This window comes from Hesperophylax consimilis, chromosome 13 (genome assembly GCF_061612785.1).
Source record: "Hesperophylax consimilis isolate HC1 chromosome 13, BYU_Hcon_1.0, whole genome shotgun sequence".
Lineage (NCBI taxonomy): Eukaryota > Metazoa > Arthropoda > Insecta > Trichoptera > Limnephilidae > Hesperophylax > Hesperophylax consimilis.
In genome coordinates this window covers 24,483,571-24,503,698 of record NC_142848.1, presented here as the reverse complement: position 1 = coordinate 24,503,698, position 20,128 = coordinate 24,483,571, and the positions used below count along the sequence as shown (strand labels likewise).

Here is a 20,128-nt window from a genome sequence, read left to right as displayed (position 1 = left end):
TCAACATAATATTATCCCTTTGTAGGACACTTTTTTTTAAGATACAACTACCGAACCAAAAAAAAACTTTTATATTTGACTATATATATTGTTCTAGATTTTTTAATTATATTTTACAAGAAAATGTGTGATGGTAAGTAAGTACATACACCACTGATCGTTTGATGGAATGCTGGTACAGCGTATGTTCAGTGGTACATGCATCTACCACATGTTGTTGAATCGATTATGTTATTATAATATCATATTATACAAATGAATATTGAAATATATGTATAAGAGGCACCATATTGTTTATTGTGCTACATATTAGGTACATACACATAACTAGTTTAGTTTTTATTTAACTTTTTTAATACGTTATATTATTACAGAAAAATGCACTTTTGGGAATACCTCCTACATCATTTTGACATTTTCAATCTTCTTCAATGATCTAATATTTTTTGTTTTTAAACGCTTTATTGTAAAAAAAAATACTGTTTAACATCTACACAATGAAATTAAAACAATTTATGGTCCAGACCTTTCCCTCGCCGGTAAATTTCTTGGTATGCGACCGTCAATTATTTCTGGTAAAAGGCATTGGTGGTAGAAATTTTCTAACAGTGGAACGATTTTTTGCCAGATTTCATCGTCCCTCTCAATTTTTTCATACAGCAAACCTTTTGGACTCCACACAACAAAATAACAATAATTACGACGAGTAATATGTAACTGGCCTTGTACTTGGTAGAAGTAATTATGATTCCGTTTTAATGTTAAAGAATGGTCTTCCAATTTACAGTAATCAATTATCTTTTGTGCAATTCCCTCTTCTGGTGACATATTTGCTACACTATAAGGGCATTTAATTTCAATTATAGAATCCTCACCGATAAGGCCATCCGGACTTGCCGCTAAAAAGTTTTTGGTTTTATCGATAAATAGCCCACAAGCGGATACCTGCAAACTTGTTTTTTTTGAAAATTGCTCTATTGCTAGGCTTTCATTTTCTTTTCCATAATTTGTGGCCATAGTTCCTTTGAATTGTGAGTACAGTAAAGAGTTTAATACTCCCGTAACTGAAGTTTTTTGCCGAAGCTTATATATTTTTCCGAAGTTAGACGCCGTTATCCGCTTACGTCTTTCAATTGCCCACAGATTGTTATTGCTTTGGCCTACCGTATTCCGTTCGAGCTCTTCCTTATTCGTTGAAGATAATTCTTTGAGAAATTCCTCTTTTTTCGTTTCAAATATTTCAGGTGGCATATCTGGTTCTAATTCCAATTGACCATAATTTTCATCGGGCCCTGTAACTTTTTTTCTTTTTTCTGTCGTATTTTCATTATACTTTAGTTTTTTTTTTCGACACATTTGTGTATTCTCCTTCGAACGTCGTTTTCTCTCTATAAAGTGCTTCGTGTATTTGCCGGGACTGTGGCCTTGGATTTTCTTTTGTATTCTTGAATGGGTTGCCAATTCACTATTCCACGAAGCTACTGCTCCAAAACATCTTGCTTGGTAAGATCCTCTTGTAGTAAAATTTACCCTTTTTCCACCTATAAATTTGGCGATAACGTTGTTGAATTGCTCCACAGTGTTATTTGTCACGTCAATAATAAGACTTTCTGCATTTGCTATTAGAGACAATAAGAATTGTTGGATATCAGTCCATATTCCATAATCTCGAAGATCGCTTACTAAATTTGGATCATCAGTATACTTCTCCGGCTTGCAATAGTACGATGCACAATTTTTATGATCACCAAACACATGATTTGCGGTATTTTTTATGTCCATTTTCAATTTTTTTTATTTTATCACTTTGTACTGTGTTTTCTTGCTCTTTCCTGTAATTTACTGCTCCAACTACAGCTCTTCTCATGCGTAAAACGTTTGCTTCAACCTTTTTCCTTATATGAACTGGTACAAAGCCTTTAGCGTTGTTGGTTTTTTACATTTTGTTGCAAAAATTGCGGAGTAAGTGATTTTTGCACTCTATTTTTTGTACTATAAGGTTAGGACCATATGGCATTTGTTGCATTATTTTTTCATGATGCTGGAGTCGCCATCACCAACTAGTTTGTTAAATTTCAATCCATGCATTTCCATGCTTCTCGAGAACCCTTCTGCTATAATGTGGGCTTCCATGGCATGAGCTCGGAGCAGGCAGTCACATGCAGTCATACGCACAAGTTGCGATGTGACTGAGATGATGAGTCAACAGCAGGCGCTCTAGTTGCGAGTTGCGACATGACTTTTTTATGTGTGCAGCAACCTGTATACACGCACCCACAAGTCTCATTTACTTGTGCGTGTGCAGAAGATGAGCTCGGAGCAGGCAGTCACATGTATATAACTACGCACAAGTCGCGATGTGACTGAGGTGATGAGCGAACAGCAGGCGCTCTAGTTGCGAGTTGCGACGTGACTTTTTGTATGTTAATACCGCACAAGAGTCCGAACTGCTCCCGTCTGGAGCCAGTGAGACTGCGGATTCCCCAATTGGCGACTTAATTGGACTAGTATTACAAAACCCTGTAAGCTGATAGCTGATTTGGCCGTAACTAAGTCGCCGCGTGTATCATTATTTCTCCAGACAATTATTTTATATTATATTTAATTAATATTCTTTTTAATGAATATTATTTTTAATATTGTGAAACAACATAAATTAATTAAAATCAATTTACTTGCGCACGCCGTGATTTGAATCCGAGACCTCCGGACTCGAAGTCGAGAGCCTTACCCCTCAACTACGGAGGCAAAATAAATGTATCTACGTACATATTTGTAGTAAGTAATAATAATAATAAAGTTAAGTACAAAACAATATTAAATAATGTAGACATCACTATTTTATTACGAATATGTACCTAGGCACCTACTTAATTTTTGGAATAAATGAATAACAGTAAATGAAATAATAAGAACTGATCGCGATAATTTGACGCGAAGTCGCTATCCGGCGCGGCGCGACGTTTCGTGCTTCGAACACCTGCAGCCACGCACACACACGCATTGGGGTTCACCAATACACCGATAGCGCTTTTGCTGTCTCCGCTGAGATGAACGAAATAGAAATAATTTTTACAAATACCTATCGTTAAAATTTCTCGGCGCTCCTGCGCGCTCTTAAATCCATAAAACTTGAAAGATATATGTAATCCATGCAATCCAATTGCAGGAGAAGTACTTATTATGTGATTAATGATTGCATAAATTGCATGCTTCAACGAGGCAAACATCATTAAAATATTATTTTGAAAAGTATCTATACACTTGGCGATAAAAAAATATGAAATCACCTCTCATAATAATAATCTCATAATAAGTACTTCTGATTGCGATTGGATTTCAGGGATATATATATAAATGTATTGAAAAAATTGATCTAAACCACTGTATTTATTCACGGTAAGTATTTATTGGATAATCAAAACCTCTGCCATAGGTCTTCCCAAGTAATTAGCTACGTTTGGTGATTCAGCAGGGGTGTCCTGGTTCATCGGGTGAGGTGTGTACAGGTTGCGCCTGCCCACCAGCTGCATGGCGTGCCAGATCCGGAGAGGCTAGTTTGGGGAGACCCTTTGACCTCTCCAACTTTGCGTCGGTAGGGGTTACTGCGGGGGAGGTTCGTCACTCCTGCAAACACTAATCCCTAGATTCCTATCCAACCCTCATATATTTTACCTTCCTAGAACTTCCTCTCCTTCCTTTCCTTAAAAAAAACCCTCCACACAGCATATCAAAGATGAATATGAAAAATAATTTCCCTCAGGGCCACCTGTGTAGGGTTGACGTAAAAAATTTAAAAAAACACACCTTTCAAACAAACGAACGGGATGTTTTAAAGTTACCGTTGAAATCACCCCCGGGAAAATTAAGACAAATCAAACACTAGCCACCAAAACCTTGTAATATATTAGGATTATTATTAAGACCACCCCGCAATCCGAATTTCGACAGAAATATGTCATACTTCCCGTCAACAATTTTTAGCGTTTTTTAAAATATGTAATATTTTAAAGTTAATTTCTATTCATTAGCCGAGTTTAGAAAGTAATTATATGAAATTTCCTCGAAATAAAAAAAATCACGAAGTTTGTTCTAAAAATTTTGAATAACATATCTGGTTCAGTTATTTAACATTGTTGTAGACATGAAAAAAAAAGCTACATTAGACATTTGTCAAGAGATGGTTCTTTTATTTTAAATAATTCGCGCTTTATTAAATATGTTCACAACAGTCGGTTACGCTTATTAATTATGATAATAATTATAATAAAATTCGTATTTACATATTTCTCTTTCAAACTGTTGAGAAGTAAGAGCTTCATAGATGCACGCACAGATGGCAGTGCACTGGCTCCATCTTGCAAGTCCGCAAGATGGAGCCAGTGGCCAGTAGTCGCCAGGGCCAGTGGGAAGGCTCCCAGAGAAACTTACTGTTTCAGATTCCAATTAGCCAGCTACTAGTTAGGTCGACTATTGAGTCAACATTATAATACGCGGAGTATTAATTAAATCCCTGATTAATCTAAAAGAGCCATTTATTTATAAACTCCTTTCAAGACGAGTTGGAGACCTGTTTGTACGAACACAAAACAAACTATCTTCAGTAATCCTTTTTTTTCTTTTTCAATGCTTACTACGCAGCCTCAATATTACGATTTCTAAGATTAAATCGAAGAAAATGGATGCAGCGTAGTAAAACTAAACTCATATTTTTCTATCTAACGCCTTTTAATAAACATTTAAATGTAGTTGGCGCTCCCAGATAGTCGAGATCGTTCAATATAAATAAATAATTTATAATGTACTAATTGTAATATTCTTGTAAGAGGTCACCCATAGATGGCTCCAGATATTAGACTATTAGTTTACAAATAGATGGCGTTAAGCTTTTGAGTATTGGAGAGACCAAGTGTATAATAAATGAGATGGTAACCTCAAGGTCGGAGTCCACATTATTCTGCTGTAATTGAGTCCATCGTCAATCTATCACATTAAATTTCAAGTGTTTTTTTGAGCCGGAGTTTTATTTAATAAGAGAGTTTGTGATAAAAACCTGGAAATACAATACTAATGTAGATTACAGCTTGTAATTTTTTGGTGATTTCGGGTAAAATTTTAGAATTGATTTGTAATTGGCCGTTAATATGAAGGGCCGTCAGTAAAGTAATTTCAAGACTTTTTAGCATAACTGTATTCCCACGTATCTTGTATCGTAAATAGTTGTAATAGATCGCAAGCTTGCGATTTGCGACATCTCTACGTGCATCTGTTAGAAGCCCCTTGGAACGTAGATACTGATAACAGATAACTCATTATTAGATACTAATACCAATTGCTAATTAAATTAACGCGCAATGACGTCCGAAAAAATTTGCATTAGAAAAAATATTTTGTTTTAACTGCGCACCAAATACAGATAATAATATTTTGCACTTATTACAAAACGAATTAAAAATAAATTATTCTATTTACTTAATTTCAGAAGTATCTTTATTAAATTTACTTGCCTCCTATTTATAGATATGATTTTAGATTTTCACGGCGAACGGTGTTAATCATTTTGGGTTAGGTACTAAATCAGTGGTGGCATTGCTTTCCATTCAAATCTATTTGGGAATCCTTTTTACCTAATAAAATTGCGGGTTACATTTCCAAACAGTGAAAACATATGTAACCACTGATATTATAAATATTCTTCTGGATTATCCGTTGGGTTGGGTTAAATGATATATAAGATCTCGTATTTTTACATCTTATGGCCAGCTGTTCCACAAAAATCTCCTTCCACCTCACCTTCTTCCTCCTTAATTTCTCTAGCCAGACAGTCATTGGGGAGGCTTTAGTCCCACTGGATTCAGGCTACTGTGGCAATTGTGCAGCATTGCAAAAAAATAATAAGATACCGAAACCTAGTTAGAAGCAAAGAATATTGCAAGAACCAGAGGATTAGGATTGTTAGGAATGGATGGATCAAATGTATGTTAGTATTTTTATATAAACTTTAATAACTTTAAATAGAGATTAGCCAAATAACTATATTATTAATATAAATAAAAAATATTAATAGGTACCCACTCCCTGTATTGTAAATAATTGATTCCATAGAATTCGAATGGCTGTCACTTTCAGGAAAGTTTTTGAAGTGCATAAAATGTAAACAAATTATCTGAAAAGAGATTCATAGTGTTATGTCAGCCATTCATCTTATTTTGACGTGTTCATTGGGTAGGTAACTATGATTAATAATAAGAACTAATATATATACAGACAAATCTAACTTTTACAACATTTATTCCACTATGGATTGCATTGAGGTTATATAGTTGACTGGAGCTCACATTATAAATACTATAAATATATAAATACTATAAAAAAAACAAAGACTGTAAAACAAACAAAAAATGTTTGTCTAAATAATTAACGGTTTAATAATTGAATATTTTTCTCTTACTCTGACTAAGTTTTATTAAAAATCCGCAAATACTATTCTTACATAAATGATGAATAAATCTATTTGTACAACACCAACTATAAAGCACATTAATTATTCATACTAATATAAATTATGATGGTTTTCGTTGACTTTAATTAATAACATTTAATAATATCATGTTTAATACCTTTTTTACTATTATTAGGTTGTTTGTTATCGTGTTGATGATTATCCCAAAAGCCCAACTACACAATACTATTTGCCCATGAAAATCTTATCGGCCCTTCGTACAATTCTTCACGAAATGATTTTAAAAATACCTAACAAGAATCCTAAGTCAATTGAAGAACTAAGCTGTACACCTGACACAGAATAATTGATAATTAATAATAAATGTTCAGATATATTCAGTGTCAAGTATTTACAATACAAATTGCTTTTAAAGCAAGGAATTTGTTGGAAAAAGCCGTATTTTCGATTTATTTTGCTTTGGTCTTCGGTAGAGTCTTTGAATTCATGCCTATTACTTTTACGATCATTGGTTCGCTAGAGTGAATGACTTGGTAGTCGTATATTGGCCGAATATTAATTAAGATTAACCTACAATTTAGCATAGCTCAAAATTTGATTCAAGTGGTATTAGCCTCCGAACTTAAAATATAGTAATATTTTGCAACTCCCAGAGTTTTATCGACAACTGTTCTAGACGTAGATAATAGAAACAAAGGAGATGGTTCATGAATGATTATTAGCATGAACGCGAATCGCAAATATCGTTCACCCATACTAGTGCAAATCGCATCTGCACACAGCGGCGCCCCTCCTATCATTTCTGCCAACTTACTTTCATTGGCTCTGCCGCATTAGTGGTAAGTGCAATTTGGACGTAGTGCGGTGTAAGTATGCGGCACCCTTCTGTCGCATATTTCCCTCGGTTTCTATCATATATGGTCCTAGCAAATCAACGTCTGAAGAGGCTTCTGATCAACCTGATGGTGTTTAGGATTGGAGTTCTCAGAGTCAGGCAGGCGGTGATGCTGCTGAAGACGATGAAGGTGGTCACAATTTCCTGAGACGTCTTCCTCATAAACCATTTCTCCTCGTAGCCGAGACAGAGACAGGTAATGCCGAAAATGAAAGCGAGGATGGAGGTAAGGTTGTGGTAGATCTTGATGAAAATTGGCTTCTTCAGCCGCAGGAAAGTGGCGAAGTATGCTATCGGACCGTTCAGTACGGTGATCACCAGAAATACCAGAGCTACAAGGCCTAAAAGAGAAAAAATAAATTAATATTAATAACACTTATTAAGGCATTCACGATACGTTGTTAATGCGAGCTTTGAAAACCTTATTTCATTTTACTTTCTTTATGTACGTTTTATTTTATTTATTAGCGTTATAAACAGTCTTTATACATGCATATATGACAGTGATAAGAGTATTTATGTCATTGACCAATAAAATAACGACATAACAAACCATAACAGAAAAATACATAACAATATACCTAATACAAACAATTCTGATAAAGTACATCTTTAAATGACATGAAAAGTATTTTAATGATATATTTCCAAGGTTTATATTTAATGTTCAATGGATATCAATAATATCTTTGAGGAAGTGATTTATTCAAATTCGAACTTAGTAAAGGTAAAAGAGGAAATGTGATGATCTAATAATTAAAAATTTAAAAAAATCAATGAAATATTAAGTTTTTTGTCAAACGTTGAATGATCGAATCAGATTAATTACTAGTATCTACGTATTTCTTTAATTTCAGTTTTTAACGCGCTACGCCTTAATTTTTTCAAAACTTTTCAACAGAGAAATGTGTAAATTACTCGAATAAATATTCAAACTTTAACACTAGCTTGTCATCATTGTAGCGAAATTAAGTCTTGGGATTGTTAAATTAATTAGACAATTCCGAAATGAAGTTTTGGGATTGTTAAATTAATTAGACAATTCCGAAATGAAGTTTTGGGATTGTTAAATTAATTATACACATTTAAAAGCAATAAAACAGAACAAAATGAAAATTAATTCATGCAATATTAATAACTTATTAAAAAAATACGATAAAAATTAGTTGAGAATAATACTGTTAATTCCGAAATTGGAATATGAGATTGTCAAAAAAGACGTCAGAAAATCAGGCCACAGTGGCCGAGTGTTTAGACGCATTGATCCGGTAAGATCCTTAGTTCGATTCCGAACGAGGTATTCCAGATTTTTTGTTGTGAAAGTTCTAACTTAAATACCAGTATTGTTTTTTTAACAAATGCCGATTTCAAAGAATCCATTCTTTAGAGCCGTCAGGTGACGTCATACGCACCTCGGTTTTGTCGATTAACATTAAAGTCAATCGCACTCGGTCAAACTTTCGTTTTAATTGTTTTTAAATAACGATTTATCAATTCTACATAAGAAAACTTATATATTTAACTACAAATACAACATAACTTTTATATGACTGCTATATTTTGACTTTGTTAGAAGTCAATTTGAGCACTTTACGTTTTTTCTAACTTAATGTATATGTATAAAAACGTACTTATTTCATTAGACAAATGTACTAAAAACGTTAACGTTACTTAAACATTTTTCGTTTCACATATAAATAATTAATACAAAATTCTCACAAGTTTTCCAAATTCGAATTCGAACCTTTGGTTTCATAAAGGTACACATTTTAATTATTTTGTGGTTAACTTCTGCATTTTAACATAAATCCTGGTATTTTCTCTGTCTTACACCGTTTATATCGTATTTCTCACTACAACAGTAAGGAAGACGTGACAATTTTTGTGAGACCATACCAGTTGTTCCCGAAAGCGAACAAATTAGCCAGATGGGTTGGTTATGTAAAATTTAACTTTTCATTTGTAAAAGCCCCTAAGAATAGCATTAGTAAATAAACAAATAAATAATATAACTCAGAGTCAGCGTTTGTTAAACTACCTATATGAATACATGTTTTTTAGACAATAATACTTTTTAACTCGAGTTCCTTATTGCGACTGTAACCCTTTTTTAATTTTGTATGTCTTGTTCTGTCTCATGTTTCGTTTCGATTGTGACCAAGGCGCAAACTCGGTACCTCCTTCTAACTGGGAGTCTTGGTCCCAGCTAATTATCTTTTTTATGCCTTTTTCTAATTCATATTGTTTTAATGCTTTTAATATCAGAAGCAATATCACAGATTTTATGTTACATTAACTATTAAAATTTTCTTTTCTTTTATTTACCAAGGATCCCGTGGTTCGACTTGAAGTGTTTGGATTTGTTGTAGATGACGAGAGATATTCCGGCGATGGCCAGGATGGATCCGCAGCATGCCAGCAGCCCGTGGAGGGTCTTCTTGGTGGACTTCTGCAGCATGTTCGACCAGGAGTTATCTCCTGACAAAGACATTATCATCTCGGCCATGAGACACTGGTACTGCAATTCAAATTACAAACAAACGGTCAATAATTCAAATGTATATATGTATACTTTGTTGAATTTTTCCGATTTTACTTGTCAAGATTACTTAAGATATTTTAATAGAAGAAACATTTCAAATTTTTTAACGAAAATATTTTTCTGGCAAAAAGTATCATGTACTAAAAACGTGCTAAAGAAATTTATATAAAAGAAATCTAGTAAAAAAGTATCGCATTCTAGGTAAATAGGTTACAATCGGGTCAAATTTTGAACATTACACTTAAATTCAAGGCAAACCCGGGTTCTACAGTTCATTGAACCAGAGTTTTAGACAGACACATGACCGAAATTAGTATTTTTGATGGTTCTTACAAGACTTAGTTAAAAATTACAAAAATATCAAATTAAAATGAAAACTCAAACCTCAGCAACTTTTTTTTATAAAAGTGGTCCTTCGAGCTGGATATAATTAACTTCTTTTTAAATAAAATAATTAAGTAATGATTTAAATTTTGGCGAGGACTATATATGTATTATGCACATCAAAAAATTGTAGAAAATTACTACAAAATACAAAATTAAAAGAAATGAGAAGAACAATTAAAAATTTGTAAAAGAATTGTAAAAAAATATCAAATTAAATGCACATAAAAATACTTAAAATAAAATTTAAAACTTCAACTCACACCAACAGTCGTCAGCAATACGTGCCACTCCATATAAGCCATTGTACTCTTGCAAGCCAGCCAAGTAGTAACCACAGTAATGATTGCTATGAGGCAGTGGTTGATCGTGTTGAAAATTTTCCATGTCATTTCGAAGCCTATTCCCTTTGCAGTGGAATCCTCACTTGGAGTTTTCTCTGTCAACTCTTCCCAGCTTTTTTCTGTTTCGACGATCATTTTGAGTTATAAATCAATTATCAATCAACTTCACTTGTCACTTGAAAACTTGAAAGAAATTTTATAATTTAAAAGTTAAAAATTGCCTATTTTAAAGAGGTAGAAACGGTAAGATTGAGAAACACTAATTCAAATTCAAACATTCACAACACTAATTTACTAAAACACTTTTATTTAGAATCTCTATTTCACCTGTATAACCCACTGAAAACCTTTGAAGTTTATTTTTTCCAATGTATTAATATTAATTTTAATTATTACATGAGATGGTTTTATTCTCACGACCAGGTCTGTGATATTGGATACAATGATCCACTTGAAGTTCAAGTTCAAAATTTATAGCTTTTTTGTACCTAACGAAGTACGGTCAATGTATCCAGTATAAGCCAGACAATAGAGTCAAATCTATACTGACAATAAGGCTCATAGGTTTGGAAACATCCAAAATCAATACAATTAAAATTGGAACTGGAATCAGAAGTACTTATTACCTATCAGATAAACAATTGAATAAATTGCATGTTTCAACGAGATAAACATCGTAAAATGGTTTAAAATACCTATACGGATATTTGGCAATAAAAATTATGTGTGTCACAATCAATTTGAATTCAGTAAAGTTACAGTGAAGAAAGCAGTAGAATTTACCTCCGGGAAAAAGAAGATAAATCAAACACTAGCGACAAAAATCTCGTGTTATTCATTATGATTAAGATTCGCATTCCGAATTTCTACCGATATGTAACATTCTTCCGATGTTATTTTATATATATTTATAAATGTCTGTTCCTTAATTAAAAGCAATTATATAAAATTGGATCGTTAGAAAAAAAAGTATAAAAATTATTGAAAACCCACCTGGTTCCGATATTTAAGATTGTTAAGGGTTTGAAAAATGCTACACTACTGCTCGGTTCAACGACACCCATCTCTAACATTCTATCGAGCTCTTGGTGTACAGCTGGGAGCAGGTGAGGTGAAATCGGATAGTAACGCTGTTTTACAGGTGTACTATTACCAGTGTCTATGACGTGTTCCTCTAAATGCGTGCGACCCAGTTTGTCACCAGAAATGGAAATATACTCTTTAATTACATCATCAAGTAAATTTTGTTGATGTATGGATAAGTGTTGTTTGTCCACGATACCTCTGACTTCAGAAATAACCCGAGGAGCAGATTTAACCACCTTCGTATTCATATATTTAAAAACATCCGGACAAATGTTAAAGGATTTCCAAAAATCGATACCGAGAATTACATCTGTCTTTATATCTGGCATGACAACAAAAATAAACTCTTTTACAACATCATTGCAAGTTACAGGTAGTGTGATTTTTAAATAACAGCAAACGGAATCACCCGTCCCATAAGTTAGAGAATAATAATGTTTCTATGCTACCTATAAAACATTTATAATAATAATAATGTTTATTCCGGTATGTGAGGAGGTTAGTGCAGTCCCACACATTCCATGTAGAGATACACACAAATACAAAACAAAAAAACCAAAAAATGCATTATACACCATTTTAAATTTGTGTAAAGTTTTTTGATTTATTTTAAATGGTTATGTTTATGAATAAATTATAACATGAAAATCTGTGGAAAAAATATACTTATGTTAGTACCTTTGGAGTTGCATTATCATTTTTAGCGTTTCATAGGCGATACTTTCACAGGTATATAAAAATCCGTTTGTGGCTTCCAATTTCAAAGGAAATTCCGGACTTTTTAGCATTACTGTATTCCCAAGTATCTTGTATCGTAGACAGTTGTAATAGATCGCAGGCTTGCGATTTGCGACACGCTCGTTGATCGACATCTCTACGTGCATCTTTTAGTGGCCCCTTTGGCACGTAAATACTGATAACAGATAAATATTTTTTTTCATTAGCACCACACAGGAAAATAATTTCTCTCAAGGCCTGTGGCTTTTTTTTAAGGAAAGGAAGGGGGGGAAGATCTGGGAAGGAAAAGGGAAAAGGGGTGGGTAAGCATCTGAGAGTTCATCCTTCCCACTGCGGTGAAAGGCGATGGGTCGAGGCAGTCCTGCTGGAGAGGTAAAAAGATCTCCCCCAACCAGTCTCTCCAAATCCGGCCCGCCACTAAGTAAGTGAGCAAAGGCAAGTGAGCAGTCAATCCTCATCCTTACCCCGTCTCAATTTCCGTGATTAGTCAATAAATTAATCTGACTGGCAATGAAGGCATTGTAATATCACTCTTCGGTCCTCGAAAATAAAATCTGCTTGCGATTTATTAGTCATTTTTGCAATAGCGCGCAAATTACTGGCTGCTTATAAACATAATAAACTACAAATCTCAAATTGGGTTAGCAAAAGTTCAAAATTGAATATTTTGTTAGACTATTAAGTTAAACACTTTTATAAATGTGTTATAATTTACCCATCTCACAACATTTTTAGCGTCGCTACGCCAGGCGGTTCGTTTAAAAACGAACATTCAGATCATGCGCAGAAAGACCAACAATGAACTCTGCAAACTTATGCCTTATTTTAGCGAACATTACTGTTCTGCGCTGGGTCGTTTCAATGCGCGCTCAGCGTCGGTAAATGTACGACTGATGTCGCAGTTTATTCAAAGCATTCTCGGATCTTTCTGGTGACAAAAATATGGTCAAAATATGATGATGTGCCTCCAGATTTCATGTCAGGACTCTATCAATTTGGATGTCCATGGCTTCCTGCTACTTTAGCCGATGTGTCCATCAGGGCAGGGTTTATTTTTTTCTGGATGATAAAGCAATCACGATGACACCAGCTATCCCTCAGATGTTTTGTATCTTCTCAAATGCAATCATACACACTGCCCCCTTCGTAGCTAATGGATCGCTTGCCACTATCTTGTTACCGTTTGTAACAAGATAGTGGCAATGTCGAAGAAAGTGGTTTCCTCTGTTCTCAATGCCGAATCTTAGATTGTTTTATCTCAAAACAGCTGTTGAAAAACGATATCAATGCAAGGACAGCAGTGAAACTTGTACCATATTTATTTTTTAAACATTGTTTGTCGCAAGTTTATGTACAGATAATGGCGTAGCTACAGCTTACACGCAGGAGGGTTCTTCACACCCTATGGAAGGGTTCGATCATTGGGTGCAAATAACACTGTTTTATTTTCTAGGATTGTAATCTGAGAGTAGTATTCTCTTTGTTCCTATGCATTTCTGAGGCCGATGGTGTGGGGACTAATAATTTGTTCGAAATCTGGAAAGAATTAGAATAATTGAATAATTTCTGAAAACGAAGCCAAGACTACAGCTGAATCTAGATCTAAAATGGCAACACTGATTCCATCTCCTTCCCCTCATCACTACCCTCTCAATATACCCCAATTGGGGATGCCATAGTCTCACTGGCTCAAGACGGTTGGGAATAGGTAGACACTCTTATGCAGAAACACTTCATCCATCACTTCGGCTCCATATCATAAGGCTGGTTGAGAGTAGGTGAAATTGGAGTTGCTGTTGAAGAGCCTCAAATGACCATGCAAAAAGCCGCATGCGGCTCGCGACCCGCGGTTTGCCGACCCCTGGCATAAGGGCATGTATCATAGAAATGGTATTAAGTACCCAATAATTATTTCTCACACATATTCATCAATTCCTTTGCCATTTACCTAATACTTGATAGATAATTGTAAGAGTTTCATTTCGAATTATGTAAAATACGTGTCAACCATCACATAGCACTTCGCTTTTAGGTACTAGATAACATTATTTATGACATTTGAATTGTGATGACATTATTGCTTAATAGGTGTACGATTTTTTTACAACTATTTTGGTACCCGTTTGATTGCAGGTACATCGTATTAATTTATGTACGGATACATCAATTTAGTCGCTCAAAAAGATAACTAATACAATGTTACCTACATTTGATCATTGTGTAATACACCGTTCGTGGAACAAGAAGGCAATGATAAAAAAAACAACGCAGAAACGGTCACAACTAGAAATCGAACCCAGAATCTCTTGTCTTACCGGGACAGGTTCCTTAACCAACTTTTTTTTTTTTTTTTTTTTTTTTTTTTTATTTATTTTTTGTTACATACATGGTTTTAAAATACAAATTATGTTTTTTACATACATATTAAAAAAAGAAAGAAACAATGCGAATTACAGAAAAGTATATGTACACATGCACATATGTATACATATATAGTGTATTACACACCATACATAACATACACACACAATACACGTACACACACACGAGTTCATAAACAGCATATACATAAAAATAATAATATGCATAAATGTATGATAGCAAAAAAATCCCACATAGGCATCGCCAGTTCGTGGGTATACTTGTGTTTCTTTAAGGCAGTTCAGTTAAAATTACTCTAAATATACATATTTTATCTTTGTAGAAAATTGAAAAGAAAAGAATCAAAATATTTATAGTAAAATCATTATTTACTGTATTTACGGGATTAAATATGAAAAATAAAAGTTAATAAGGATTTGTTAAAAGTTAATAGAGATTAAGATCAGATGTTACAGCAGGTAAATATTAATATCTATGGTATTTATCCAAGACTTTATTACATTTTTATGTTTCCTGTAGGATGATATATTTTCACATTTGATTTCTGTATTGGTATAGAGTGCATTATAAATTTTTGGTGTAATAAAATAAGCATGTCTTTGCGCAAGCCTTGTTTTGCACAGAGGAACTTTAAATACATTATTTACCCTATTACTAGACCGATTTTCATTTTTTATAAAAAGAAAATTTCGAGCAAATATATATTTTAAACATTGTGTACAGTAAATTTTTCTTATCTCTAACAATTTAGCCTCTTCGAATAATTGCAAGGAGGGGTAGGTCATATCTTTATGCAACATTATTTTTAGTATTAGTTTTTGTGTTATTTCTAGTGGCTTAATATGGGTGTTATAAATCCCCCCCCATGCAATTATTCCATAAGATACTGATGATTGCACCAATGCATGATACACCAATTTGATTCTTTTGATATCTACTATGTTATTTAAACGTTTAAAAATATAAGTTAAATATCTAAGTTTATTTACAAGCTTTTCTATATGATTTGTCCATTTGAGTTGGCTGTCTATTATAATTCCTAAATATTTAACTATATTCCCCGATTTCATTTCTGTACAGTTAGTGCATAAGACAGGATTGCAAGTATTTTTGTGAAACCTTATACTTAGATGAGTTAAGGGTGCCGCTTTTTTGGTATTATAAAAAGGAATATATATAGTTTTTTCACAGTTCAGAGTTAGAAGGTTTTGATTGAGCCATTCTTTGACAATAATTGTGCACTTATTTGCATTTTTAGAGACCTCGTCCCAGGATTTACCATGAACTGTGATTGCAGTATCATCAGCATACGAGAAAAGTTTTCCCGGAATACTAATATTACATAGGTCATTAATATAAATTAGAAACAAAAGCGGACCTATAACTGTTCCTTGTGGAACCCCATGTCTCATAGATGCTGGTTTACTAATATTTACGCCAATTTTTGTGGATTGTCTGCGATCAAGTAAATAATTTGTTAAAAGTGACAGACAATTGTTTTTGATTCCCATATTATTAAGTTTTTCAAGCAGTTTATTATGATTGACGGTATCAAAAGCCTTTTTTAGGTCTAAGAATATTGTTAAACTTTTCATATTCGAATCTAGATTGGTGTATAATTTTTTTGTTAGATTAAATAAAGCATCATCAGTACTAAGACCTGATCTGAAACCATATTGGTGTGGTGACAAGAGTGCATTAGATTCTAGAAACTCTAGTACTTGTATCTTTATGATTTTTTCTAATATCTTTGCAAGTTGGGATATCAGCGATATTGGTCTGTAGTTGTCAAGTTTAGAGATCGATCCAGATTTATGTATGGGTACAATAATTGAGAGTTTAAATGCATTTGGGAAAATGTTTTTTTCAAGGCAGGAATTAAAAATGTGTTGTAAGGGCATAGAAATGTGTTGTTTAATAGACTTGATTGTGATACAGCTTAATTCATCTGGACCATTGGCTGTATTTGTTTTAAGATTGTCAATGTGTTTTATAATTTCAGATTCAGTTATCCGTTTAAATTGAGATAAATTAGGAGTATATTCGGGGGTGGGTATGTCTATTTGGGTTGATTTATGTATACTGTTTTGAAATGAGGGATTATTATTTATTAAATCTGCGGCAACGTTTGTAAAGAAATCATTGAATTTATTTGCGATTTTTCCTACATCCGTTATGACTATTTTATCGTCTGTTACAATTTTTTCGGGAAATCTTTTTATTTTGTGTGTTCTATTCGTTATTTCATTTATGACTTGCCATGTTTTTTTAGAATCATTATCAGCTTTTTGCAATTGGTTTGCATAGTATTCTTGTTTACATTTCTTCATAAGAATATTAAAAAAATTTCTATAGATTATGTATTGCTGACGTAAATTTCCATTAGATGGTACACCTTTTACCATACAGTAATTCTCATGGTTTTTGTAAATTTTGTACAGTTTGTTCCTGTGTTGACTTGCAATTATCAGTCCACGCGTGATCCATGGTTTAATTTTTTTATGTTTTCTTTTAGGTGTTCGTGTTAATTCTAGACTATTTTTGATATTATTATTTAATATCGAATAGAATGTATTCAGTGATTGATTTGGGTCATCATTGGATAAAACTTGGTTCCAAGTTTCTTTTTTTAGAGAATTGTTTAGTGTTTGGTAGTTAATTTTATTTTTTTCCACTTGTTGTTCTTTAGTTGTATGATGAAAATTTAATTTACTGTGACCGAAAAAGGTTGGGTAGTGGTCTGTGATATCGAATTTTAGGACAGCTGATCTGGGTATAAAATTTTTATTAGTTTTGAGTAATATATGATCGAGGCAAGAATCAGCGTGATGGCCATATCTAGTGGGTTTATTTATGTAAGACAGATAACCCTCGCTATATATTACATTTAGATATTCGTTTGCAATAGGGTTTAGGATCGAATTATCAATGTTGATGTTTATATCACCTACAATAAATGAGAAATCGGATTGATTGCAATTATTTTCATTTATAAAATATTTAAGTTCTGTAATAAAGGATTTAGAGTCTAAGAAAGGGGAGCGATATATAGCAAGTATAGAGTATGTTTTACTGTTATGTGTGAAGGATAAATGTATGGCATTAGAATACTTAAATTTGGGGATATTAATTATTACGTTAGTTATTTTATTTGAACTGTAAAATATTGAGAGACCATCGTGAGAAGTATGTTTACAGGGTAGTGAGTAAGTCTCATAATCGGAGATGTGGTAGGGTATTGAGTCACGCATTTGCGTTTCGGTAAGTATGATTACATTTGGACGAAAATCTAGAGAATCGAGGAAAATACAGAAATCATCAAAATGTTTGCGTATGCTTCTTATATTTAAATTTATTAAATTGAAATCTGTATTTCCCTCAATTATGTAGTTATTTAGTTCTGTCATATTTTCATAAACCTTAGTGTCTGGGACCGAAAAATCGTCATAGTAATCCATTTTCAAATTTAATTATATAAATTTCTTACTCTAGTAGGTACATGATTATTGGGTTGGAATGTCGTTAACATCATTTATTCTTATTATAGGGGATTCTTCGTTCTTTCTCAGTAATACATTTCCATCCTTCGTCCAAACGTATTTATATCCCAAAGATTTGGTAGATTTTGTTAACCAAAGAAGTTGTTTATTCTTTGGGGTAAGTTTATCATTTATGAATATTTTTTCAGTTGATTCTGAGTACCTGATGTCCTTGGGAGTGAAGATTCCTTTATTTTTTTTTTTGTTTGATGACCTTATCCTTCGTTTCCTTTGTATCAAATTGAATAGTAATAATTTGTTTCACCGGGTTGTTATAGTAATTCACCAATGAGTTAACTTGACCATTGAGACCTATTTATTTATTCTTAAATATTATTACAAAAGTATTGTATATCGTCCTCCACGCTAGAAGTTCACCTGTGTTGTGGAGGACTTTTTCAATTGTAAAGTTATATAATAGTAAACAATACAGTGGAAATTAGTTAGACAGAGAAACAATAAAAATTAAAATATAGAATCGATTTTTACATAGTTTTAACAAGAACAAATGTGAAATATAGCAAAATTAAATATTTAAAAGGATTGTAGCCAGTTCCATTTGTGTTTTTTGTATTCTGTAAGATTAGATGTTTTATATTGTGTTGGAAGTGAATTGTATAGTTTTACAGCCTGGAATCAGTAGTGTTTTTATCCAAAGGATGTGTTGGTTTTGGGTATTAGTAGTTGGTGTGCATGTCTTGCTCTAGTATCAATACGTCATATTTGTCGATCTCATATTTCAAATTCAGAATTAATAATATCTCTTACAACTAATTTTTTCCATATTTTTGGCATCTACCTTTTTAATGGAAACAAAGTTTCTATTGAGATTGGTTTATAACCTAGATAGCGTCTCGGATAAGTCGGTCCAAGTTGTTCCTGAACTTTTTTTTCTATTAATACATCTATTTTAAAATGTCTTGACTTAGGATTGAACCTTCCTACCCAGGAACTGGAGTCGACAACTCTACCTACCTCGCCAAATTCCGATCGGGTAGGACCGACATTTATTTACTATTTTAACTTAATCTGTAATGTCATCCGATTTCAGAGAAATTCGTTTATGTCAGCACGTGTGTACGTGATTGCAACCAAAAATTGTATGCATTGTCATGGACAACGAGTATATCTAGCTCTAGCTCGATTGGACGTCGGGAAGTGAGTTAATTTCCGCTTCCAAAAATTTGAATTCATTCATTACCGAAAACAAAAGTGAAATTCAAATAGATTAATTTTAAAACTTTTTTACAACTTTATTCAACTACAAAATGGTGATACCTACCTAGTAAATAATATCTACTTAATCTTAGATGAATTCGTTAATAACTACCTACTGAATATTATTGGGGTACGGTGTTAAAAACCATTTGACGACTATCAAATCTACTCGTACTATCAGCGCCATTTATTCGATTCTCGGCCCGTTTCAGCTCTTGATCAATGAAAATGAACAGGTAAAACCATAAAGACATGACCGCTATGCTTGACAGCTGATCACCATTGGATCAAAAGCGAAACGGACCGAGAATCACAAGACAAGACACAAATTCAAAATTCAGAATTGATGGTTAGTGATTGAGTTTGAAATACCCAAACCAAAAAATACTATCTATCTCTAATCAAACAAGGAAAAAAGAGACAACTAGAAGGTATAATATGGTAGGTATGTATCTGAAAAAAACACTGCGTGTTAATTTGTAAATAAATATATAATACTCATAGTTAATGATTATCAACATAATTAATAATAATCAA

At 33.1% G+C, this 20,128-nt stretch overlaps 1 protein-coding gene across 1 annotated transcript; it reads right to left on the bottom strand.

Annotated features, from left to right (window-relative positions):
• Positions 1-7,394: 7,394 nt before the first annotated feature.
• Positions 7,395-10,589, bottom strand: LOC149418650 (transmembrane reductase CYB561D2-like). Its single transcript, XM_089639139.1, has 3 exons — positions 10,548-10,589; positions 9,684-9,876; positions 7,395-7,699 (listed from the first exon to the last, which is right to left on the bottom strand). Exons 1-3 carry the CDS (start codon positions 10,587-10,589, stop codon positions 7,395-7,397), a joined length of 540 nt encoding a protein of 179 aa, XP_089495265.1.
• Between the last annotated feature and the right edge of the window lie 9,539 nt (positions 10,590-20,128).